The sequence below is a fragment of the Carya illinoinensis genome, chromosome 13, assembly GCF_018687715.1.
Source record: "Carya illinoinensis cultivar Pawnee chromosome 13, C.illinoinensisPawnee_v1, whole genome shotgun sequence".
NCBI classification, from domain to species: domain Eukaryota; kingdom Viridiplantae; phylum Streptophyta; class Magnoliopsida; order Fagales; family Juglandaceae; genus Carya; species Carya illinoinensis.
Genome location: NC_056764.1, coordinates 31,248,945 through 31,275,273, shown reverse-complemented (window position 1 = coordinate 31,275,273; position 26,329 = coordinate 31,248,945). Strand labels below are relative to the sequence as shown.

The 26,329-nt window shown below is 36.9% G+C and overlaps 4 protein-coding genes across 17 annotated transcripts; all 4 read right to left on the bottom strand.

Moving 5' to 3' along the window:
* Positions 1–1,788: 1,788 nt before the first annotated feature.
* On the bottom strand, positions 1,789–4,763 carry LOC122291150 (protein FAR1-RELATED SEQUENCE 5-like). The gene is made up of 5 exons (XM_043098794.1): positions 4,659–4,763; positions 4,500–4,577; positions 4,243–4,393; positions 2,053–4,157; positions 1,789–1,968 (listed from the first exon to the last, which is right to left on the bottom strand). The coding sequence occupies exons 1-5, from the start codon at positions 4,761–4,763 to the stop codon at positions 1,789–1,791; spliced, it is 2,619 nt and encodes an 872-aa protein (XP_042954728.1).
* Positions 4,764–8,999: 4,236 nt separating this feature from the next.
* Positions 9,000–15,092, bottom strand: LOC122291975 (putative disease resistance protein At3g14460). Of its 8 annotated transcripts, none has more exons than XM_043100056.1 (5): positions 11,073–15,092; positions 10,608–10,883; positions 9,962–10,158; positions 9,792–9,853; positions 9,000–9,406 (listed from the first exon to the last, which is right to left on the bottom strand). In XM_043100056.1, exon 1 carries the CDS (start codon positions 15,035–15,037, stop codon positions 11,144–11,146), a length of 3,894 nt encoding a protein of 1,297 aa, XP_042955990.1. In that variant the 5' UTR covers positions 15,038–15,092; the 3' UTR covers positions 9,000–9,406; positions 9,792–9,853; positions 9,962–10,158; positions 10,608–10,883; positions 11,073–11,143. The 8 variants fall into 8 exon arrangements, with proteins under 8 accessions (XP_042955990.1, XP_042955994.1, XP_042955988.1 ...); XM_043100054.1 differs by lacking the exon at positions 9,000–9,406 and adding an exon at positions 9,646–9,711 and having other exon boundaries at positions 9,962–10,269; XM_043100052.1 differs by lacking the exon at positions 9,000–9,406 and adding an exon at positions 9,646–9,711.
* A 2,908-nt stretch (positions 15,093–18,000) lies between these two features.
* Positions 18,001–24,029, bottom strand: LOC122291981 (putative disease resistance RPP13-like protein 1). 7 transcript variants are annotated; one of them, XM_043100088.1, is made up of 6 exons: positions 19,910–24,029; positions 19,478–19,719; positions 19,085–19,161; positions 18,878–18,886; positions 18,724–18,785; positions 18,001–18,332 (listed from the first exon to the last, which is right to left on the bottom strand). In XM_043100088.1, exon 1 carries the CDS (start codon positions 23,731–23,733, stop codon positions 21,913–21,915), a length of 1,821 nt encoding a protein of 606 aa, XP_042956022.1. In that variant the 5' UTR covers positions 23,734–24,029; the 3' UTR covers positions 18,001–18,332; positions 18,724–18,785; positions 18,878–18,886; positions 19,085–19,161; positions 19,478–19,719; positions 19,910–21,912. The 7 variants fall into 7 exon arrangements, with proteins under 7 accessions (XP_042956022.1, XP_042956020.1, XP_042956021.1 ...); XM_043100086.1 differs by having other exon boundaries at positions 18,878–19,161; XM_043100087.1 differs by having other exon boundaries at positions 18,724–18,886.
* LOC122291148 (putative disease resistance protein At3g14460) lies at positions 19,995–21,581 on the bottom strand. Its single transcript, XM_043098793.1, has one exon. It carries the CDS (start codon positions 21,579–21,581, stop codon positions 19,995–19,997), a length of 1,587 nt encoding a protein of 528 aa, XP_042954727.1.
* Positions 24,030–26,329: the final 2,300 nt, after the last annotated feature.

The following is a 26,329-nucleotide window of genomic DNA, read 5'->3' as shown; positions in this document are numbered from 1 at the left end:
CACTGTGTGCAGGGAAATGCAATGTGCGAATTCTTTGTATGGGCGGATATACTTTATTTGCTAGAAGAGAATTTTCGTGCAAGAGAGAATAAGGCTTCGAAGACGTGGGATGATGTACTACATCGCGAGTATGACATTCGGAAAAGGGAAGACAAAGTGAGAAAGATAGTGAAGAATCTGAAAAAGGAAAAGCGGAAATTGTTGTTTTTGTATTGGGTTATGACAATTGTAATAGTGCTTGCTTGGTTTGGATAAATTTCATGTAAACATACTGTTGTATATGGATTAGATTAGGTGGTTTTTGAATGTCATACTAGTTAAAACCATGTTTTGATGAACAACATGTAAGTAATATGTTGCTAAGAGCAACCTGTGTGGCTTCAAAGTTTGTTTAGTAATCTCTTTGATAATCAAATGTGGAAGTTTTTTTCAACTGTATAGAATGGTAAAAAATATGATGAACGTTTGTAAGTATTTTTTTCTAAAATTATTTTGGAATGTAAAGTGAGTCTACATTCAAATCTGAGTTTTTTATTGCTGCTTTTTGGTTGGGCTTGCATACTTGAAAATATTTCCATTCTTCCAGGTACTCTGCGCATTTTAGAAGCCATAACAGAAGTCGGCTGCATGTAATTGCCGATGGAAGCCAAAAAATATTCACAAAAAGCATCGACGTATTTAATAGAACATAGACGTCACAAAAACCCATGTTTTCCATTCTCTTACGTCTGTGTTAGGCCTTCGGCGTACTCATGCAAAAGCACCTTTGTCCTGTGTACAAGTTTTGAGTGAAAAAGTAGCATCTTACGTCCAAAGCTTTCGGAAGTGAGTATTAAAACAACATTGTGAGCAGTTGACTATAATGGTGCATGTATTAAAATATTCATGCTTTCCTGGAAGTTTCTTTACATATCTTGTGGCAAATTTACATTGGCTTTTCTCTAATTATAAACCATACACAACTATTCTTGTCTTAACCCGAGCAACTCCTCTTGAAAATTCCAAAACCGTGAGGCACACTGGAAGTAACCCGAGCTTCTCCTATTCATGACAAATGCAATATGGAAATTTTAGAAGGATACATATTTAATATCAACCAAAGGGACTCTAATTTAATATATTCATGACAAATGCAATATGGAAATTTTAGAATGATTAAATTTAGATATCAACCAAACTCGTCTAATTTTATATATTCATGACAGAATGCAAAATTCCCATCTTTTTTTACAAGGATTATATTTAGATATCAACCAAATCTAACAATTTAATATATTCATGACCCCTACCAATCTAACATGAATGTTTTTAAAAGTAGAAAATCGTGAGCTACACTTGTAGAAAATCCATCATTCAGCTTCTACTATGAAATCTCCAATTCCCATCTACCATGAAAAATTTAGACCCCCCACCAAATGCAATGATCCAAGACATATTTTTCATTCGGTCATAACAGAAATGAAGGTTTAAATTAGAGCATTCTAACCTCAAATGACGAACCGTTACAGTCAAACTTTCCATTCTTGCTCTTCAAAAAACCAAGCCCCCACCACCACATCCATATGAAGAACCCATGTGGCTTAAAAAAATACCGACAACAACCCCCCCCCCCCCCCCAAAACAACCCTTCTAACCTCAAAATTCATCTCCAGGTGGCTTTCCTCTAATTTTATGACAGCGCATCAGTCAACAGTTACAAGTCTGAAAGACACGCAAGTTTCTCAAGTAATCAATAATTAAAACACTAACAGAAGCACGTTTTTTTTGTTTCACAAAAATCAAATGGTATCATAAGCTCAATCTCAATCGTGGTATTCGTAATGCAAAAAGACAGTTAACCTCATTTTGTGAATTTGCTTGTGACAGAATGGCATTTTCTATCGAAACAGCACCAACATCAAATGTGTGTTGTACCGATCCGGGGTTCTCGCCCAATTCTGTTGCATCTACCAAAATTTTCCTGCAAGTCTAAGTTCCAAAACAAGAAAACACATATATTAGAATCATATATACTAACTATTGAGACACGCACTTTGGTTGCGTAATTATTACCGGTTTCTTTCTCTTTGTTGCAATCTTTTCCACGGGTGGAACCTTCCTCTTATTTGGGGGTCTGCCTTTCCCCCGGACCACGTTAGGACTTAATATCTTCTTTTTCCCTTTCCCCAAGTCCACATTTGGTTGCGCAGTCGTTTGTCCGCACTCCGGCTCTGGTGTTGAACTTTCACATTTTGAGTCAAACTCATCAACAACACGCAAGAATGCACTAACTTGTGCATTATTTGAGGAAATTTTGGTTGCTAATTTTGAACACCTCTTGACCACAAGCTCATAATTCCGTTTGTCAGATCTGTCCCGCTGGTCATCGTAACTAGTTCTGAGTAATGTGTATCTCCTCTTTAAGTCCTTTCTCCAACGATCCAAGACATATACTGATGGTAGCACATTTATTTTCTTCAGCTGACAAACTCTAAGGGCATGTCTACATAAAATCCCCCTCGTCTCAAACAATGCACACGTGCATTTTACCTCCACCTCGTCCTCGTTAAAGAAAACTGAGAAATTCACTGTTTTGATGTGGTCTTCAGTAGAGATTTCATCCAACACATCGTATTTTAGAATGCACCCTTGTGTGCTTACCAAGGAACAGTTACAACACATTAGGCCGAGCAACTCTTTTTGAACCTCTTTGAACTTTGCATTTGTATAACACATTCGGAACTGTTTCTCAATGTTAAAGTGAGACACGCAAGAAATTGTTTGGTTGATTGAATTGAAGTCAGCAGTGGTCTCTACCTCGACCTTCTTTCTAAGAGCATTATCAAATTGGTCGACGAATTCCTTTAACGTGGTTCTGGAATGGACATACCCGTTGAAAAATGCATTCATGCTCTTCGACCTTTGAGTGGTACTCATACCAGCCCAAAATACAGTTTTCATGTAAGCTGGAACCCAAAAATGCCTTTCCTCGTATAAGGTCTGAAGCCAATTATTGCCAAGCAAATCATACTTCACAAGTAGTTCACCCCAACTCTGATCAAATTCTGTTCTGGTCTGTGAGTCATATACTGCAGTCTGAATGTCAGTCTTCAACCCCATATTGAAGCATGAGTGAGATCCTAACTTCTCTGGAAGTTTCCGCATTATATGCCATAGACAATACCTATGACGAGTTTCGGGGAATACAATGGCAATAGCACTCTTCATTGCCCGATCTTGGTCAGTTATTATGGCTTTGGGCGCTTGACCATTCATGCAATCCAACCACATTTTAAACAACCACACAAAAGTATGTGTGTCCTCATTTGAAATCAATCCCGCCCCTAATAATATCGACTGTCCATGATGATTAACACCAACAAACGGTGCAAAAGGCATCCCATACCTATTTGTTAAGGAGGTTGTATCGAAAGTTACGACATCACCAAAATATTCATAGGCCGCTCTACTCCGAGCATCAGCCCAAAAAACATTTTGTAACCTACCATCATCATCCACGTCCATGTTAGATACGAAACCATCATTCTGGTCTCTCATTCTCTGGAAATACTGATTAAGGGCTTCACCACCGCCTTTACCCAACCTCAAATGTCTAGCCTTGTCAATGAAATTCCGACAATCTTTCTCTTGAAAAGTTAGGTTCTCAAAACCCCCCGCATCAACGACAAGAGAATAATAATTTTTGTTCATTCTTATACCGGCTCGATCATTGAGGTCCAGGATCCTCTGACTGTATTCATCAAGAAACTTGTGTGACCGCAAAAGTCTTGTCTTCTTGGGGCTCACATTTATATGGTTGTGCACATTTTCAACAGTTGTCAAAACCCACTTGTCATTCTTGCTCAACGTCGCATTCACTCTTGCTTTACAATCTGTTCTGGTTATTGGCCGTGGCTTCGAGATATTACTATTCTTAGGTTGGTACTTTCCGCCACGGGCACAACCAACAGTGACATACACAGGCCGCCCGTCATCATCTTTTCTAGTTCTCTGTGTCCGTACACCAAAACCCTCTAGCTTCGCATATTGCTTGTAGTAGGAAGTCAGCTCTTTCAGACTATCAAATTCCATCCCAGATCTTGGCGGTTCAACTCTACCCTCATCATCTTGGACAAAAGTGGTACCCTCTAAATCATCATTTAAATCGAAGCCCATTTCTAAAATTATTCACGCAAGGATGGATTAGTAGAAAAACAATATTGCTCTAATATATTGTTAAAAAGGAAGGTTGATATAAAATACCATCGACATCAAGAAAATGTGCATCAGTCATCGGTGATGTACTGCCCACATTTTGTTCAAATTCTACAGCAGCTGCCACAGTTGACGATGAGGGCGCCTCTTGTCTCAGGTCCTCCGGATTACTCGGCGAGTACGGCATATAATGTGGCAACTAATAAAACATTACCCCAAGTCTGTTAGGCAAATTAGAATGACTCTAAACAAATGCTATGATTCTTAATTTCTGAAAATTAAAAATTCATGACAAATTCTCATACCTCTAATGAAGCATGAAATTGGCGATTGTCTACCGGATTACTTGTCGGAGGGTATGGCATATTTACATCAAAACAATGCTACCATATGAAATATTTAAATAATCATGAGCTTGCCACATCAGTTATTAAAAAATTAAAGACATCAAAAACTATACTTACTTGGTAGACGATCGGATTGCCATAAACAATATCTGAATGCGGCATTAATGAATGCGAAGTCGACGTTGAGCAACTATGTGGCATTCCATCTTCGTCTTCCCCCATCACACTAAGACTACAAATGTCTTATGGGCAATAAGCAAACAAATGGAAGTGCCAAGCTTGCAAGAGGAATGAAATAAAGGCAATAGTGACGATTAAGACTAAAATTGAACCATCTGATTTAGTAAATAAATGATGTATATTGAATGAAACTGGGTTATTATTTTTTTCACTAATTTTTAATTTTTATATTTTTAACCAAACCAACTTCTCACATTTGTAATACGTCTCGCATAACTAAGGAGTTCAGACTTCTAAGCCTAGCTAATCTCCACCCTCACAATAATTTTTATAGATTTTTCCAGCCAATGTTGCTAAAGATTTTGGTGGAAGTAATTCGCGTTGGTCGGTTATATTTTGCTGTATCAACACACTCATACTCTTACATTTTGCTGTACCAATCAAAAATACAGCCCCAGCCATAACTCTTTTACCTTTCTAAAAATAAGGATACATATAAAGAGCAGGGAAGATTTTTTTTCCACTCAAACAGAGCATTTCCAGAATAAAAGTAGAGGAGAAGTGCACACGGCCAAACCAGATGAGTTTCTTCCACGTATTCTAACAAAGATGAAATTTTTTTCCTCCATGCCCTACCCTAACCCCCATTACCCATCTCAGAAAATACAAACCATTCCATCTCCATGTACACATGAATAAAATAATATTGTAAACTTGAGATGGAAAAATTTTTACCAACCAAGCTCAGCAAACCGTGGCCGAAACAGAACAGTTAGGGGCAGTTCTCGCTGGTTTCGTGCGTTCAACCAAGTCGCCGAACCTTGCAGCAGGTTTGCGACGTACGACCGTTTGGAGCTGCCGTCGAACATGGATACACCGTCGCGAGGTGGCCCTGGGCAGAGGAACCCCGACGCGGGTTCGTCGTGACGACGTGGGTTTACGCGAGTTTCGGATCGCGTTTACCAACTCTGATATATGTTTAACGGCTTGTGCACCGGAGCTGGGGCTGACGGAGCAGTGCCCCTCGGTGGCGATGACGAGATACTCGGCAGCGCCGGGAGCCTCTGGGTTGAGGAAGTGCACGCCGGTTGCTGTCGAGGGAGGAGGGAGTTCGCGCGATGATTTCGAATGGGGATAAAATCTGAAACTGATTTTCAAATGATTTTCAAATGGTGCGTTTTGCTTAGGAAGTAAAAAAAAAAAAAAAGTATAAAACAGACCGCCACGTAGTGAGTGCAAAGTGTGCATCGCTACAGTGGCTTCTGCGTAGCTGGACTCTTCTTGAAATATACAAAAAAGTCTACAATGTATATTTTCGGCTCATTAGTATAACAAAAACCTACAATGTTTATAATTTTGAATAATACATCTATTTAAATTTATTTGCACATTTTTTACTTAAAAATAACCCAACCATTCAAATTATCAAAATTGATAATTATACATTAGTTAATTAATAATTATATATTTAACATTTTATATTGTGAATAGTCATTGGTTAGATGAATATTATATAATTCACTTATATAGCTACCATATAAAATATACATAATTTATAAAAAACACTTAAAATATATTTATTTGTAGTTTTGTTGATCCGAGGCAAAAAAATCACACCCCCGTTGCGGATCAAAACCCATTCAGTTTCTCAAATGGAGGACCAAAATTGACCAAAGAAGTTTTCGATCTGGTCGAGATCGAAGATTTTACACCCTTACTTAATCCAACTTTTAAAATAAATTTAAATAATAAATTTCTTAACACTCGATTTTCACCTCAGCGTCACAAGCACTATAGTCCTCGACTTCATAAAGGACTTCAGATATGTTAATTATATATGGTAATAGAAATGTTGAAGATAGATTCTTGAAACTTAGAGCAAAATGACTGGAACATTAGTGAAATGAAATAGTTCAAAATGTTAAGACCATTAGGGGATGTTTGGAAATAAATCTCATCTCATTTCTTCCTATCTCATTTCTTTTTCAAACATTATTTAAATACAAATACTTTCAAACTAATCATTACAATTTTTTTCAAAATTTTAAACAAAAAACAAAAATAATTCAACTTTTCAAATTTTCAAATAAAAAAAATATTGAAAATATTATATTATAATAATATTTTAACTTTATAATACTTTTTATTCAACTTTTTCTCTCTCATTTATCAAAATTTAAAAAATACTTAACTCAAATTATCTCACTGTTATTTATAAATCAACTTATTACTATTCACAAAATTCTCATCTTATCTAATCTCATTTTCCAAAAAATATTTTTTTAGTCTTATGCAATTATCAATGAGGAAAAAATAGGAATACAATTCCATGGTGACATTGGGAAATTGTAATCTTACTTCTTATACAGACTCAAGGAGTGAAAGATAATGGCAGGAGCTTACACAAGAATTTAACATCAACATATTTCATATGTAATAATAATAATAATAATAATAATAATAATAATAATAATAATAATAATAATAATAAGAGAAACATAGTAGCTGGGTGGAATTTGCCAAATCAATGATGGCCATTGGCAAAAGACATACATTGGCTTTGTTGAGAGCAGAGAGAGACGGAAGAGAAACGAACAGAGTGAGCAAGAGAGAGGCATCCTAGGGTGGGAGTTTGGTGTTGGTTTGCCTGCAGGGTAGAAAAGAGAGAGATGATGGGTAGGGAGAAAAGAAGATGGGAAACTGAAAAGCGGTGAGCAACGTATCAAATGATGTGCTCGCCTTCTCGACAAGTGATAGGGATTGTACGACAGGCGAGCATTACCACAAGTAATGTGCCCACATCAATGTGGGCACTACAAGGTTCAATTATTCACCCCTTGATGAGCAACACAAAGAACAATAATACTCGCCATCTTAGCGTGCTACGTAAACTATAGTAATGTTTGCCATCTCGGTAAGCAATGAAATAGGTAATGGTGGTCACCATCATGACAAGCAACCTACATAGATAAGCCCATACGTTATGTGAGTAATACCACAACACAGTGCTTGCAATCAAATGAGCATCATGGGTACAATTACTCACCTCTCCGCGAGCAAAGGCACACATGAGGTGAAGTGCTCTTATCTCGAGCGAGCACTTTAGAGCAAAATGAGAAATTGATTTAGACGAGACAAAAATTATAAGAGATAAATTTTTATTCATTTTCTGTGTAAATAAATCTTTACGGCCTGCTACGCAAGTGGATAGATAGCTAGTTACAAATTTTGAAATTGTAGGAAATGAATTTCTATTACTATGAAATTCACAAGGGGTTATGAAATGCATAAGATCTCACGAAATGGAAATTGAAAAGGGATGTACCTCCAATTCCTTCAAAAATGGTAAAAATATTTGGCACAAGAAGTGGCGTAGCGGAATGCGGATAAAATGAAAGAAGAGCTGTGTCTTCTTGAAACAAAACTGGTGCCTAGTTTATTGAAAACTCTTCTCAAACTTTTAAACAAGATCACAATAATAATCCTCATCTTCCTACTTACAGGTTACAATAAAGGAAAGTTTATTCTGATGGAATATTACCATACGGGAATCGTAAACTGAGGAAACAAACAAAAACACAATAGGAAAGAAAACAGAATAATAATCCATCTTATTTGCTTTGGAAAGGAAAGAAATCAAGTAGAATATTGGATTGTGCACCATCTGAACGGCTATTCATGGGCATGAGTCTTTAGTGATTCAGCAGCCTGCTTGTTAGTGTCCTAAATTACTTAATGATTTACAAATGGCTATTTATTCATGATCGCGCATGTAAATTAGTTTGAATATTGAGCTTGATGAATGACATGCAAAATGGGTACTGTGAAACACAAATTCGGAGGGAGACTTGGGAAGAGGGAACATATCAAAACGATGTCGATTATATTTTCACACACACACACACACACACATATATATATATATATATATATATTATGAAAAGATGATCTTTGTTATTTGCTTTCTAATTTCGTCTATGAATGGTATCTTATTTACACTCAACCAAAAAAGAACGGAAAGCAAAAGTACCACATGCATGGTATCTTATTTACACTAAAACAAGAAAGAATAGAAAAATAGAAAAGAAAAGAAAATGCTACTTAGCCCCCTCTTACCGCTCGAGTATTTAATTTTTCTTATTTTTTACTTTTTTACTTCTTGATTAAAGAAATGATTATTAGGGAAGTATATTTTTTTAATTTTTTCATGATAACTAAGACTATTAAAAAATGAATAAAAAAAGAACACCAAAATTTAACTTATGGTATGCCCAGCAGTAAGAAAACTCAAATTAATTATAAGAAAACTAAAAAACTTTACCCTTAATTGGTTGCAAAAGGTAGAGAAATCTAGTCTCTCCTAATCAGAGATTACAAATATCAACTGAATAATGGGAATGGTAAACAAGCAGCTGATGCAAGATTTCTAGCCACGCCCACTAGCATGCAAGCTGCTTGAAGAAGATGGGATGGGAGTAGCAGCGCTATCTGGTTCTTAAACATTAGTACCACACGTGTCCGACTTTGGAAATCATGTTTTTTCTCACATTAATCATCTCCCCAAGAGGCTGACAAGAGCCACGGCCTCCAGCAAATTTCCCAATAATAATGTTTCCACGACTCCGAAAGTTATCATTCCGATAACCAAGCCATCTTGATGGAAGCCTTTTGTCTTTCATTGTTTGCTGCAAGAGCCGCAAAATCATTAGCTCCAACAAAAGATTAGCTAGTTATTTAATTACTCATTTAATCAAACATACTAAAAACATGAACACGTTTTTTTCAGGGATGTTTGATAGGAGGAAGAGTGAATATCAACCAATTGGTAGAGATGCTAAAATTTAAGGAAAGCATTGCAGAAACTTAATTTAGAACTGTTTCAATAATTATAGAGAAGTATGATGGATAATATCTTCCAACTTGCCTTGCTTTTCCTCTTAACTCAGCGTGTGAATGAATTTTTAATCTAATCGATCGAAGTCTGAATTTGCTGTTGAAAGTTAGATGTAAAATCATATGAGAATTTTCAAAAATAACAAATGCAGAAAAAAAAATGTACAATTAATGTACCTGATCTCCCCATGTCGAATGAAACTATCCCTGTTTCTTGGCATGGGATGCATAGGTAGATCCTGTACAAATGGCACGAGTCTTGATTGGAACAAGTAACAATCAAATGTATTGGTTGGTCAAAAAGAAGATTGTATAAGAACAAGAGAAGCTATAAAAAAAAAAAAAACCTGCACAGCCACTAAGACTTTCCATGATTTTGTTGCAACTACAAGTCAGAGCTTCAGATGAGCACGGGAATGGATATGGGGCACAACAATTTTAGCATCTCGTCCCAAAATTCCAATGGTTGAAGTCTAAAGTTCAAGAGTTGGAACAGTGAAATGCCTGCTGGAGAGTATGCAGCTTGCCATTTTGTCAACATTTACTATCAATCATCATAACAAGGATTGGAAATCAATACCTTTACAGCAAAGTAGCTTTCAGGAGAAAGGTGCTAAATGGAAATTTACAACACCTCACAAGTCCAGCCGGTCACCTCTAAAACCATGTCTAGCATAAAAGTGTTAAATTTCTTACGCTACCTATTTAGCGAGCGTATGTATAGCTTAAAAGTTGTTCACCACTACTTATCAGCCTACTATAAGATGAAGGACAACAGCACAGAACATTTCTAGAGTCAATGGTAGGAAAGATCTTGGCTAAAAATTTAGAAGGGGTGGGTTTTTGTGCTTCATTCTTTGTTAGGAATACTGAATTTTGAAGGGTTTGATTATATGTGAGAAACATTATGCAATTTTGACATAAAAATCAAGGCAAAGGATTGATGAAACAATCAGCTAGTCATCCAAACAAATATTGCAAAGATGTTAGTACCTGAGGCCAATCATTCAATCACTTGTGTTTGTCTTTCTGTTCTACCAACAAGTTCAGGTTCTCGGGAAGTTACAGCGCAAGTCCTTGTTCAATAACAGAGGATAGGACTCATCTTAAGAGTCTAAGACATAATTCCCATGGGGATAAGAAATTTGATTCCAAGCACATGACGCCAGTTTTTGCCAATGGAAGCTGACCGTATTAAGGAATTAAGGAAGAACATCCGAAAGGAGATCATGTCTAGAAACATGTATCACTCGAACAAACCTGCAGCAGCTTTATACGAATTTTCACGTTAGTATCTAGCGATGACATGACAGAGACTCAACAAACATCAATAATTTTTTCTGAAATAATCAATCAGCAAAGCATTCTGTTTCACTCGAGATAGTTTTAAAGCAAACCTTAAGCACGAATGGAAAATCATATTGAGGAATTAGTTAATATAGTTAAAGCTGCACATACCTTGGTCGTCGTCCATCTGTGCTGTAGATAATATAACTGAAATTGGGGACTCTTGCAGACTTGTAGTTTGGTCAAATCAATTTACCATTAATATCAATGTAGGGGATGTGATCAATTTTGCTGCGTGCTTTTCCTTTTCTGCTTTCCAGTTGTTTCTCCAACAAAGCACATTCGCTGATCCGTAGAGTAGAAATGGAGGCAGGCAACCCTTCTTCTTTCATAAACTTCAATTTAGGGCAGGAATAGATTGACAATTGATCAAGAGAGGTGAGGTGTCGAAGGGCCTTATAGTCCAAAGATTTCATATTTGGAAATTTACTGATCACAAGAGAAACCAAATTTGTAGGAAGCAACCCCGCATCCGGAAAGGATTCCACATCTTTACAATTGCCGTGGATATCAATGTATCGAATAGAGGGGAGATTTTGAAATCCCCAACCCCCTCTATTGGCGATGAGTTTGTCACAGCCTATGATGAATATAGAACTCAGTTTGGAAGGCAAGCCTCCTTCAGGGAATGACCCAACTTCTGGACAATTCTCTAAATACAACCACCCAAGAGACGGAAGGAGTATGTGCATCTTGTCAGGTAGTGATGTCAGACTCTGACAATTGGTGACATAAAAATCAACAAGTTTAGAGGCACGCAATCCTCCATTGGGAAATGATACGAAATTAGGGCAATTATGTATTTGTAATGATGACAAGGCAACTAAATCAAGTTCAAGTTGTTGCGGAACATTAAAAGACTCCAGATTCAGACATCCAGATAGTACGATGGACGTCAGATTTGGGAATAAGTTTAATGGAAAGGACTTTAGAGAATCAAAACTACCAAATGACATCAATGTTTCAAGGGATGAATAGTTCAGGTGCATTGGAAGCTCTAACTTCCTACAATCTATGATCTCAAGGATGTTTAATGTAGAAGGTAGACCAGCACTGGATAGAGATATAAGCGAGTGGCCACCTCTAATTTTTAATTCCTCAAGACAACTGTTGAAGTCCATCAATCTCTCCGGTATGGACTCCAGCGCATCAAATTCACTAATTGCGAGTTTCTGCAACCCCGTTGGCAATTGCTTGAACAAAGCCTCATTACAATTTCTTCTTAGCTCCAGTTGACGTAGAGTTGCAGCACTTGGAAGTGAAGTCACCAACAACGGACATTCTTCTATCACAAGTCTAGATAAAGAAGAAGGATGGATGGGCAACTCTCCAGTTAACCTGGGGCAGTTAACAATCTCAAGCTCTTCAAGATGAGTAAAAGCTCCACCTTCATTTTCGACACCAAAAGCAAACCATTTCTCCAGCTTCGGCATGTTTCTAAACTTCAAAACTTTCAAGGCTCCAAATGGTTTCGTCGAAGAAGAAGAATTGCCATAAAAGTCTCGATCCACAGCATCAATTTCAGCAAAGCAATCAATAGAAAGGGACTGCAGAGTAGGTAGCTGTCCAAGTGGTGGCAAGACAGAGCAATACCCGCAGTTATACAGATAGAGAGTTGCTATATTAGAAAATGAATGATGTCCGACCCAGTCTGAAAATCTTTTACCACCATAGCCGTAGATAGAGAGCCTTTTCAAGTTTACATGGGGTTGGAGACTGTCCAATACAGCCCTTTGACTTTCTGAAATATTATTTTCGCCATTCCATCGCAACTTCAATTCCTCCAGATATATTTTGTCATTCAAGCTTGGAACCAAAGCACCTAAAGGAGATACAACATTTTGGAGATCCGAAATAAGGAGCTTTCCCCCAAGATTTGCCAGTTTCCCCAACTCTCCTATGCCCGCTCCACTATGTTCACCAACAATAAATTTAGTCAATGTCCGAAGACAACATAATCTACCCAAATGTACTGGCATCTCCTTTATGGGAGTATCACTAACATCAAGATGCCGCAAATTAATGAGTTTATGAATATCTCTTGGCAGTACAGTAAGATTGTTACACAACGATATTCTCAAAGTCTGCAAATTACACAACTTGCATATGGAATCAGGTAGCTTTCTAATTGGAGTCAGAGAAACATCCAAATGCCGTAGATGTTTCATTTTACCAATTGAATCAGGCAATTCGGTCAACTTTAAAGACGAACTTAGGTTAAGAACTCGTAAGCATCTTAGCATTGGTAGCAAATCAGGCGCAAGTTCTTTAGCTAAGATTTGATTAGAAGGATATATTGGTAGAAAAGTTCGCAACCCCGTGGCCTCATAAAGCACCCCAAACTTTTCAATCTTACGAGTACTTCTTTTGAAAAATGACAAATGGCGTGTCTTGCTCCCAATTTCGAGAGAATTTTCACCCTCCAATCTAAAGGTAAATTGTCCAGAAACAAATCTTGCTAAGTCGTTAACAAGATCATGCATTCCAAATTCACGAGTATTTTTACTTGATTGTTGGAACAATGATCTTGATACAAGATCAGCGAAGTAATCATCACCAATTTGTTCCGCCGTTTTATCTTTCCCTTGTGGCAAGAAACCTTCAGCCATCCACAATAAGATTAACTCTTCCTTTTCAAAATCATAATCTTTAGGAAATATTGAACAGTAAGCAAAACAACACTTTAGATGTAAAGGCAAATATTTGTAGCTTAATCTTAGAGCGGGAATAATATCACTCTGCAAGTCCCATATTTCGCTCATCATTATCTTATTCCACTCCTTAACATCCAGTTCTGACCACAAGAGAGCTCCAATTGTCTTGACTGCTAAAGGTAGGCCTTTACATCTTTCCACAATCTTTCTACCAATTACTTCCAACTCTGGATGAGCATCAGAGTTACCAGAATGAAATGCGTGTTTTGAAAATAGTGACCAGCAATCATCGTCTTGTAATGTCTTTAGATCGTAAATTGCAGTATACTGCATGATTGATGCAACGGGTTTCTCCCGTGTGGTTACAATCACCCTAATCCCTTCTGCCCCATATCTAAAGGGATTGCTGAAGGCCTCCCATTCAGAATAATTCTTAATATTCTTATTCCAAACATCATCTAAAACAAGAAGAAATTTCTTCCCCCTCAGTTTCTGCTGTAGTGTAACTTGAAGCCAATCTAGACTCTTACTATCACTTATAGTTGACGATTCAAGGTTCTGTAAAATTGTTTTCGTCATTTTCAACACATCAAAATCATCCGAGACACAAACCCATGCTTTATGATCAAAATGCCCCTCCATCCTGTCGTCGTTGTATACGAGTTGAGCGAGGGTTGTCTTCCCAAGTCCCCCCATGCCAACAATAGCAATCACATACAACTCATTGCCACTTACGTCATCTGATAGCAACAAATTAATTATTGCCTCCTTATCATCAGTCCTACCAAAAATATCAGATTCTTTAACCAAAGAAGCGGACGATCTTCCAGATGATTTCACTCCAACGCCTTCTTTCAAACCTATATCATCCTTCTGGTTTACTAGATGATCCAATGTCTCGAGGATGTCTTTTATCTTTGGTTCTATATTCCTGACAAAAGGATTAAGAGAAGTAGGAAAGGTTTTTCGTACCTTAGTTGCAAAAGTTTGAAATTCAGCATCCAAGTTGCATCGCAAGACTTCGGTATGAATCTCGTCCAAGATATCTTCTGCATCATAGATGGCATCTTTCAGCTCATCAAGCCAATTTTTCACCTTAAGCTCTGTAAATTGCAATTCTTCTGCATCTTCGAGCACCGCATTTGCAGACAACAGGACTCTCTCCAGCCTCTTTAAGAGTCTACTGTCAAGTTTTCGGCTTCGAAAGAAGTCAACAAACTCGCGAGAAGTGACTTTCTCAAAGAATACTTGGAGGAAGGGGGAGAGAAGTAGGCCTACAACCTCAGCCATATTTTCTGGGATGAAATAGCAGAAATGAAAGGAGATGAAAGAAGGAAGAGATCGCAAACAGCAGAGCAAAGTCAGATGGTAAGGTCTCTTCTGCTTATACGGTGTGCTAAAATACTGGTCTATATTGGTCATACAGAAAAGAAAGTGTCTTCAGGGAAGTGATGGACCTACATGGCGGAAGATATGACTTGGTATTGTCTTAGAGCATCGGTCTATGCATATGCATATATAAAGTAATATTTACCTAATATGAGCTTAAATTCATCTATATTAGATTATGCATCTTTAAATATTTGCATAGCTATGAACAGTACTTTTATATGTTTAAAGATCTACTATTCACTTTCCAAAATATATTTTATTCATTCTTTTTCTCTCCTCCCACTCTCTTTCTACATATTTTACCTTTAAATATTTTACTACATATTTTACTCATTCACTCCTCAAAAAATATTTTACTTAAATATTTTACATATTTGAAGATCAAATCCTATTAAAAAAAAGCAAAAAAAATAAAAATAAAATGATAATATTTTATTATTATTTTGTCTTAAATTTGCATAAATCAATGTGAAAGTTTTGCTTATATGACAAATTAGATCTTTAAAAAATGTGATTTTATATATGTATATGCCTAAACCAATATGAATGCTCTTAGTGGAGAGCATCTCATTTCTTTGTGTGGACCAATGAACAAAGAAAGTAGAGGAATCAGACGAAACTTAACTTGGAATGAGAGGCATTGTGTTAGTGTAGAGCATCCTATTCTTTATTTGTTTTTAATGTTGCTTTACAATTAGATGAAACCCACTTTGTGGTTTTGGCGTTGTGGGGTCATTGCTGTCTACCGCCATTACTTTTGTTTTTTTTTAAACAATTAATGATGTTTCTTCAAAGTCTAACACAGCATATATTATGAGATGAGAAAACCTTCCCGCAGGCACGCCCTATCTTCCAATAAAAATGGTATTCAATAAAATTTCGTCACGTAAGTATTTTATTTCACAATCATCTCACTGTTATTTAATGGTGGTCACCATCACGGCAAGCAACCTACATAGATAAGCCCATACGTTATGTGAGTAATACTACAACACAGTGCTTGCAATCAAATAAGCATCATGGGTACAATTACTCGCCTCTCTACGAGCAAAGGCACACCTAAGATAAAATGCTCTTATATCGAGCAAGCACCTTGGAGCAAAATGAGAAATTGATTTAGATGAGACAAAGATTATAAGAGATAATTTTTTCTTCATTTTCTGTGTAAATAAATTTGAGCCGTGACATCATTCATCTTTCTCAAAAAATGTAAATCTTTACAGCCTACTACGCAAGAGGATAATAGTTACAAATTTTGAAATTGTAGGAAATGTATTTCTATTACTATGAAATTCACAAATGAAGGAGTACTTAATAGTGTGATCGCCATTATTTTTCTTATAGTGATAAATCTTGTGTGTTCCTATAAGAAACGAAATGAGTTTTCTATTCGTCAAGGTCTCAATCGGCTATGAAACGCATAACATCTCACGAAATGGAAATTGAAAAGTGATGTATTTGGTAAAAATATTTGGCACAAGAAGTGGCGTAGCGGAATGCGGATAGAATGGAAGAAGAGTTGTGTCTTCTTGAAACAAAACTGGTGCCCAGTTTATTGAAAACTCTTCTCAAACTTTTAAACAAGATCACAATAATAATCCTCATCTTCCTACTTACAGGTTACAATAAAGGAAAGTTTATTCTGATGGAATATTACCATACGGGAATCGTAAACTAAGGAAACAAACAAAAACACAATAGGAAAGAAAACAGAATAATAATCCATCTTATTTGCCTTGGAAAGGAAAGAAATCAAGTAGAATATTGGATTGTGCTGGTGCGATCTGAACGGCTATTCATGGGCATGAGTCTTTAGTGATTCAGCAGCCTGCTTGTTAGTGTCCTGCATCAAGAAGAAGGAGGCATGCAACAAATTGTGCCTAAATTACTTAATGATTTACAAATGGCTATTTATTCATGATCGTGCATGTAAATTAGTTTGAATATTGAGCTTGATGAATGACATGCAAAATGGGTACCGGGAAACAAAAATTCGGAGGGAGACTTGGGAAGAGGGAACATATCAAAACGAGGTTGATTATATTTTCACACACACACCCAGACACACACACACACACACACACACACACACACACATATATATATATATTATGAAAAGATGATCTTTGTTATTTGCTTTCTAATTTCGTCTATGAATGGTATCTTATTTACACTAAACCAAAAAAGAAAGGAAAGCAAAAGTACCACATGCATGGTATCTTATTTACACTAAAACAAGAAAGAACAGAAAAATAGAAAACAAAAGAAAATGCTACTTAGCCCCCTCTTATCGCTCGAGTATTTTATTTTATTTTATTTTTTACTTGATAATTAAAGAAATGATTATTAGTCAAATTGTATATTTTTATTTTTATTTTTTCTTGATAACTAAGATTATTAAAAAAATGAATAAAAAAAGAACACCAAAATTTAACTTACGGTACGCCTCTAAGAAAGACAGGCCCATCTCAACAACATGACAATATTTTCTCTCAACAATCCCATTTTGTTGGGGTGTATGTAGACAAGAGAGAGGGTGAAAGATACCATTTTAGGAAATGGTTTGCTAGTGATTTCGCCAACACCATCTGTTTTCAAGCATTTTATACAAGAATTTAATGCACTTTCAACGCCTAAAATGTTTGCTCAGCAGTGAACGTTGGGCAGCCTGCTAGCACCTTCCAAAAAAATAAGAAAAAAGTACCATTGAGGAAACGTTGGGGATTTCCCTTCATTTGATTGGGTGCTTTGTGTTGACAAATTCGGATTCCTAACTTTTAATATTAGATCTCTCTCAACAAATTATCTTTAAATTTAAAAAGCATCAGTTTTAAAGGTAATGGATAGTTACAAATTACAGGGAGTTCCAAATACTTTCTAAAAATCAGAAGGTAATTATGGAATGAAAATGGTTAAAAAAACTTTACCTTCATTTGTTTGTTTTTAACAGACGGAACTTTTCATTTAGTTCAAATTTTATCAAACCAAATTAATTATAAGAAAACTAAAAAACTTTACCCTTTAATTGGTTGCAAAAGGGAGAGAAATCTAGTCTCTCCTAATCAGAGATTACAAATGTCAACTGAATAATGGGAATGGTAAACAAGCAGCTGATGCAAGATTGCTAGCCACGCCCACGAGCATGCAAGCTGCTTGAAGAAGATGGGATGGGAGTAGCAGCGCTAGCTGGTTCTTAAACATTAGCTGGCTGACAAGAGCCACGGCCTCCACCAAATTTCCCAATAATAATGTTTCCACGACTCCGAAGGTTATCATTCCGATAACCAAGCCAACTTGATGGAAGCCTTTTGTCTTTCATTGTTTGCTGCAAGAGCCGCAAAGTCATTAGCTCCAACCAAAGATTAGGTAGTTATTTAATTACTCATTTAATCAAACATACTAAAAATATGAACACGTTTTTTTCAGGGATGTTTGATAGGAGGAAGAGTGAATATCACCCAATTGGTAGAGATGCTAAAATTTAAGGAAAGCATTGCAGAAACATAATTTAGAACTGTTTCAATAATTATAGAGAAGTATGATGGATAATATCTTCCAACTTGCTTTGCTTTTCCTCTTAACTCAGCTTGCAAATGAATTTTAAATTTAGTGACTAGTCGATCGAAGTCTGAATTTGATGTTGAAAAGTTAATGTAAAATCATATGAGAATTTTCAAAAATAACAAATGCAGGAAAAAAATGTACAATTAACGTACCTGATCTCCCTGTGTCGAATGAAACTATCCCTGTTTCTTGGCATGGGATGCATAGGTAGATCCTGTACAAATGGCACAAGCTTGATTGGAACAAGTAACAATCAAATGTATTGTTTGGTCAAAAAGAAGGTTGTATAAGAACAAGAGAAGCTACCAAAAAAACCTGCACAGCCACAAAATTTTTGTATAAGATGGGCACGGGAATGGATATGGGACAACAATTTTAGTATCTCGTCCCAAAATTCTAATGGTTGAAGTAAGTTCAAGATCTGGAACAGTGAAATGACCGCTGGAGAGATGCAGCTTGCCATTTTGTCAACATTTACCATCAATCATCATAACAAGGATTGGAATTCAATACCTTTATAGCAAATTAGCTTGCAGGAGAAAGGTGCTAAATGGAAATTCACAACACCTCACAAGTCAAGCCGGTCACCCCTACAACCATTTACAGCATAAAAGTGTTAAATTGCTTACGCTACCCGTTTAGCGAGCATATGTATAGCTTAAAATTTGTTCACCAATACTTATCAGCCTACTATATGATGAAGGACAGCAGCACAGAACATTTCTAAAGTCAATGGTAGATCTTAAAAATTTAAAAGGGTGGGTTTTTATGCTTCATAATTTGTTAGGAATACTGAATTTTGATTATATGTGAGAAACATTATGCAATTTTGAAATAAAAATCAACGCAAAGGATTGATGAAACAATCAGCTAGTCATCAAACAAATATTGCAAAGATGTAAGTACCTGAGGCGTATCATTCAATCACTTGTGTTTGTCTCTCTGTTTTACCAACAAGTTCAGGTTCTGGGGAATTTACAGCGCAAGTCCTTGTTCAATAACAGAGGATAGGACTCTTCTTAAGAGTCTAAGACACAATTCCCAAGGGGATAAGAAATTTGATTCCAAGCATATGACGTCATCTTTTGCCAATGGAAGCTGACCGTATTAAGGAATTAAGGAATAACATCCGAACAAACCTGCAGCAGCTTTATACGAATTTTCACGTTAGTATCTAGCGATGACACGACAGAGACTCACAGACATCAATAATTTATTTTCTGAAATAATCAATCAGCAAAGCATTCTGTTTCACTCGAGATAGTTTTAAAGCAAACCTTAAGCACGAATGGAAAATCATATTGAGGAATTAGTTAATATAGTTAAAGCTACACATACCTTTGTCGTCGTCCATCTGTGCTGTAGATAATATAACTGAAATTGGGGACTCTTGCCAGACTTGTAGTTTGGTCAAATCAATTTATTAATTAATATAAATGTCGGGGATGTGATCAATTTTGCTCCGTGCTTTTCCTTTTCTGCTTTCCAGTTGTTTCTCCAACAAAGCACATTGGCTGATCCATAGAGTAGAAATGGAGGCAGGCAACCCTTCTTCTTTCATAAACTTCAATTTAGGGCAGAAATAGATTGACAAGTCATCAAGAGAGGTGAGGTGTCGAAGGGCCTTATAGTCCAAAGATTTCATATTTGGAAATTTACCGATCTCAAGAGAAACCAAATTTGTAGGAAGCAACCCCGCCTCCGGAAAGGACTCCACATCTTTACAATTGCCTTGGACATTAATGTATCGAATAGAGGGGAGATTTTGAAATCCCCAACCCCTTCTATTGGCGATGAGTTTGTCACAGTCTATGATGTCAATAGAACTCAGTTTGGAAGGCAAGCCTCCTTCAGGGAATGACTCAACTTCTGGACAATTCCCTAAACTCAACCGCCCAAGAGACGGAAGGAGTACGTGCATCTTGTCAGGTAGTGACGTCAGACTCTGACAATTGGTGACAACAAAATGAACAAGTTTAGGGGCACGAAATCCTCCATTGGGAAATGATACGAAATTAGGGCAATCATGTATGCGTAATTCTGACAAGGCAACTAAATCAAGTTCAAGTTGTTGCGGAACATTAAAAGACTCCAGATTCAGACATCCAGATAGTACGATGGACGTCAGATTTGGGAATAAGTTTAATGGAAAGGACTTTAGAGAATCAAAACTATCAAATGACTTCAATGTTTCAAGGGATGAATAGTTCAGGTGCATTGGAAGCTCTAACTTCCTACAATCTCTTATCTCAAGGATTTTTAATGTAGAAGGTAGACCAGCACTGGACAGAGATATAAGCGAGTGGCCACCTCTAATTTTTAATTCCTCAAGACAACTGTTGAAGTCCATCAATCTCTCCGGTATGGACTCCAGCGCATCAAATTCTCTAATTGCGAGTTTCTGCAATCCCGTTGGCAGTTGCTTGAACAGAGCCTCATTACAATTTCTTAGCTCCAGTTGACGTAGAGTAGCAGCACTTGGAAGTGAAGTCACCAACAACGGACATTCTTCTATCACAAGTCTAGATGGATGGATGGGCAACTCTCCTGTTAACTTGGGGCAGTTACGAATCGCAAGCTCTTCAAGATGAGTAAAAGCTCCACCTTCATTTTCAGCACCAAAAGCAGACCATTTCTCCAGCTTCGGCATGTCTCTAAACGTCAAAACTTTCAAGGCTCCAAATGGTTTCGTCGAAGAAGAAGAATTGCCATAAAAGTCTCGATTCACAGCATCAATTTCGGCAAAGGAAGCAATAGAAAGGGACTGCAGAGAAGGTAGCTGTCCAAGTGGTGGCAAGACAGAGCAATACTTGCAATTAAATAGATAGAGAGTTGCTATATTAGAAAATGAATGATTCCCGATCCAGTCTGAAAATCTTTTACCACCATAGCCGTAGATAGAGAGCCTTTTCAAATTTACACGGGGTTGGAGATTGTCCAATACAGCCCTTTGACTTTCTGAAATATTATTTTCGCCTTTCCATTCTAACTCCAATTCCTCCATATACATTTTGTCATTCAAGCTTGGAACCAAAGCACCTAAAGGAGATACAACATTTTGGAGATCCGAAATAAGGAGCTTTCCCCCCAAGATTTGCCAGTTTCCCCAATTCTCCTATCCCCGCTCCACTTTGTTCATTAACAATAAATTTAGTCAATGTCCGAAGACAACATAGTCTACCCAAATGTACTGGCATCTTCTTTATGGGTGTAAAGCTAAAATCAAGATGCCGCAAATTAATGAGTTTATGACTATCTCTTGGCAATACAGTAAGATTATTACAGGCCAATATTTTCAAAGTCTGCAAATTGCACAACTTGCATATGGAATCAGGTAGCTTTCAAATTGGAGTCCAAGAAACATTCAAATGCCGTATATGTTTCATTTTACCAATTGAATCAGGCAATTCGGTCAACTTTAAAGACGAACGTAGGTTAATAAATCGTAAGCATCTTAGCATTGGTAGCAAATCAGGCGCAAGTTCTTTAGCTAAGATTTCATTAGAACGATATATTGGTAGAAAAGTTCGCAACCCCGTGGCCTCATAAAGCGCCCCAAACTTTTCAATCTTACGAGTACTTCTTATGAAAAATGACAAATGGCGTGTCTTGTTCCCAATTTCGAGAGAATTTCCGCCCTCCTCCAATCTAAAGGTAAATTGTCCAGAAACAAATCTTGCTAAGTCGTTAACAAGATCATGCATTCCAAATTTCAGAGTATTTTTACTTGATTGTTGGAACAATGATCTTGATACAAGATCAGCGAAGTAATCATCACCAATTTCTTCCATCGTTTTAGGTTTCCCTTGTGGCAAGAAACCTTCAGCCATCCACAATAAGATTAACTCTTCCTTTTCAAAATCATAATCTTTAGGAAATATTGAACAGTAAGCAAAGCAACGCTTTAGATGTAACGGCAAATATTTGTAGCTTAATCTTAGAGCAGGAATAATATCACTCTGCAAGTCCCATATTTCGCTCATCATTATCTTATTCCACTCCTTAACATCCAGTTCTGACCATAAAAGAGCTCCAGTTGTTTTGACTGCTAAAGGTAGGCCTTTACATCTCTCCACGATCTTTCTGCCAATTACTTCCAACTCCGGATGAGCATCAGAGTTACCAGAATAAAATGCGTGTTTTGAAAATAGTAACCAGCAATCATCGTCTTGTAATGTCTTTAGATCGTAAATTGTAGAGCGTATGATTGATGCAACGGGTTTCTCCCGTGTGGTTACAATCACCCTGGTCCCTTTTGCCCCAGATTTAAAGGGATTGCTGAAGGCCTCCCATTCAGAATAATTCTTAATATTCTTATTCCAAACATCATCTAAAACAAGAAGAAATTTCTTCCCCATCAGTTTCTGCTGTAGTGTAACTTGAAGCCAATCTAGATTGTTACTCTCACTTTTAGTTGGCAATCCAAGTTTCTCTAAAATTGTTTTCGTCATTTTCAACACATCAAAATCATCCGAAACACAAACCCATGCTTTATGATCAAAATGCCCCTCCATCCTGTGGTCGTTGTATACAAGTTGAGCAAGGGTTGTCTTCCCAAGTCCCCCCATGCCAATAATAGCAATCACACACAACTCATTGCCACTCACATTATCTGATAGCAACAAATTAACTATTAACTCCTTATCATCATTCCTACCAAAAATATCAGATTCTTCAACCAAAGAAGTGGATGATCTTCCGGATGATTTCCCTCCAACGCCTTCTTTCAAACCTATAGCATCCTTCTGTTTTACTAGATCATCCAATGTCTCGAGTACGTATTTTATCTTTGGTTCTATCTCCCTGACAAAAGGATTAAGAGAAGTAGAGATGGTTTTTCGTACCTTAGTTGCAATAGTTTGAAATTCAGCATCCAACTTGCATCGCAAGACTTCGGTATGAATCTCGTCCAAGATATCTTCTGCATCATAGACGGCATCTTTCAGCTCATCAAGCCACTTTTTCACCATATGCTCTGTAAATTGCATTTCTTCTGCATATTCGAGCACCGCATTCGCAGACAACAAGACTATCTCCAGCCTCTTTAAGAGTCTACTGTCAAGTTTGCGGCTTCGAAAGAAGTCAACAAACTCGCCAGAAGCAATTTTCTCAAAGAATACTTGGAGGAAGGGGGAGAGAAGTAGGCCTACAACCTCAGCCATATTTTCTGGGATGAAATAGCAGAAATCAAAGGAGATGAAAGAAGGAAGAGATCGCAAACAGCAGAGCAAAGTCAGATGGTAAGGTCTCTTCTGCTTTTACGGTGAGCTAAAATACTGGTCTATATTGGTCATACAGGAAAGAAAGTGTCTTCAGGGAAGTGATGGACCTACATGGCTGAAGATATGACTTGGTATGAGAGGCATTGTCTTAGTGGAGAGCATCTCATTTCTGTGTGGACCCTTACCATGTGACTGAAAGGAATCAAAGAACAAAGAAAGTAGAGGAATCAGACGAAACTTAACTTGGAATGAGAGGCATTGTGTTAGTGTAGAGCATCCTATTCTTTATTTGTTTTTAATGTTACTTTACAATTAGACGAAACCCATTCGTGGTTTTGGCGTTGTGGGGTCATGGCTGTCTACCGCCATTACTTTAAAAAAAAAAACAATTAATGATGTTTCTTCAAAGTCTAACACGGCATATATTATGAGATATTCGTGGTCCACGCATTTTAACATCCAAACTATAGATAAAGCAGCATAAGGCTTGGGTACTGTGTCCCATTCAATCATTGTACGTAATTTGGCTGCCCTTTGGGCAGGTTCATGTATTTGATCTCTTTTTTGGTTTAAAGTCTTATTTTTGTTTTGTTAACTTTAAAAAAGAAGAGTGCTGTTCTCGGGCTTCTCGTTTGAAGTGACTAGAATTGTTTTATATAAAGTGCTCGCTACATGTGAGCAATATCGAATGTAGTGTTTGTCACTTAGCGATCAACGAAGGAATTGAGGATGTTACTTGCCAGCTTCGCAAAGTAGCATAAGTATGTTGCTCGAGTGTTAGGCAAGAATTACAAGATCCAGTTGCCCTCCACACAGTCAGTTGTTCATCCCTTGGCGAGGAATGCATAGAAGAATAGTGCTCGCCATCTGCTAGCAACGTAAGTTATAATAGTGCTAGTTGTCTCGATGATTAATGTAAGAATAATGGTGCTCACCATCTAGATGAGCAACATAAGGTGTAACATTGGTCACCATCTTAACGAATAACGAAATAAGAAATGGTGCTCACCATCTCGGAGAGCAACCTACATGGATAAGCCTATACAGTATGCTAGAAAGACCACAACACAGTGCTCGTCATTAGATGAACATCATGGATACAATTACTCAATTCTCGACGAACAAAGGCATTTGTGAGGTAAAGTGCTCGTATCTCAGACAAGCACCTTGGGAACAAAATGAGGAATTGATTCAAATAGGACGAAAATGATTAGAGATAAGTTATGAGAAAACCTTGTTTGAGTATTATAGTTTATTTATTCATTTTTTATGTAAAAACAAATATTGCCATGACACTTATCGCAGCCAACTACGAAAGAGGATAGGCAAGTATTCTTCTTCTAGTGATAAATCTTTTGTGTTCCTATAAGAAAGAAAATGATTTTTCTATTTTTCAAGGTCTCAAGGGGGTGTGAAACACATAAGATATCATGAATAGAAATTGAAAATGTATGTATGTAACACCTCAGCCTCAGAGGTCCAGGGAGTTAGCTCTTGTCACCTAAAATCATCTCCATAACACAATTATATATATACTCCAAAGACATCATAAAATATAAATATGCTTGTTTCAACCAAACATTTATGTTACTCCACAAGGGCATTAAAGAAAGAACTCAACATAACAAACTAAAAGAAAAAAAAAAATCTCTATAAAGATTCAAAAATATCCACGTCTCAAAATACTCAAATCATATAAAATAATAAATCTACTGAATAGGACTTTCCAATAATTACTTGTACCTTTTGGCGCTTACTCCTTTACGATCATCTAATCTTTTTCAAGCTCTCTACTCTTGATTTTTAGCTGAACTATTAAAATTATCTGAAAAATATTGTGGAGATAAGGGTGAGTTATCATCAACTCAGTAAGAAGAAGACATATACTAGTATGTAAATATGAGTATTTACAGAATCCAGAATACAAAACAAAACATTTTTAGCTTTAGAATTTAGAATCATAACATGTTATTAAAACTATCAGAGCAAACGTTCGAAAATATTCTTGACCAAAAATATTATTTGGCATAACATAACTGAGCATCATTATCATCATATTAGAGCACTCTCAATGGAATATGCATATCTAAAAAAAGAGTCACTTTTAGCTATTAGAGCATTGGCATTGGCTTCATCAAAGCCAATGCCAAATGCAAAATTAGATGATTTTACGAAAAATATGCTGCATTGGATTAGTCAAACCCAGAAATGGGTAACTTTGACCTACAGTAAATGTATCGGGTCTTTCATATATGAAGTGCTACTGTGCACTCATCTTCACATTATTTTAGTGTATTTTATTTATCTACCGGTCACTTTTCGTTTCCCTCTCTCCCCGTTTCCTCCCCGCGTTTTCTCTCCCCATTTCTCTCATTTTCATTTCTCCCAATCACTTCGGCTCTACACTTCGAATCTTCGCAGCCATTCGATTCTTCAACGGCAAGAACACTCTGCTCTACACGATCTTCTTCTCCAAAGGAAGCCGGTTTGTTTTCTCTCCCACTTTCTCTCTTTCTCTCGTTTTTAAGGTTTTTTT

Excerpts from the sequence above, each read along its gene's own strand:
- LOC122291150 (XM_043098794.1), bottom strand. The coding sequence starts at position 4,763 with ATGGGGGAAGACGAAGATGGAATGCCACATAGTTGCTCAACGTCGACT. Across the intron at positions 4,578-4,658 it reads GCAATCCGATCGTCTACCAA|CATTGTTTTGATGTAAATAT; the intron begins GTAAGTATAGTT and ends TTCATATGGTAG. Across the intron at positions 4,394-4,499 it reads AATTTCATGCTTCATTAGAG|TTGCCACATTATATGCCGTA; the intron begins GTATGAGAATTT and ends ATGTTTTATTAG.
- LOC122291975 (XM_043100056.1), bottom strand. The coding sequence starts at position 15,037 with ATGACCAATATAGACCAGTATTTTAGCACACCGTATAAGCAGAAGAGA.
- LOC122291148 (XM_043098793.1), bottom strand. The coding sequence starts at position 21,581 with ATGTATATGGAGGAATTGGAGTTAGAATGGAAAGGCGAAAATAATATT.
- LOC122291981 (XM_043100082.1), bottom strand. The coding sequence starts at position 23,733 with ATGGCTGAGGTTGTAGGCCTACTTCTCTCCCCCTTCCTCCAAGTATTC.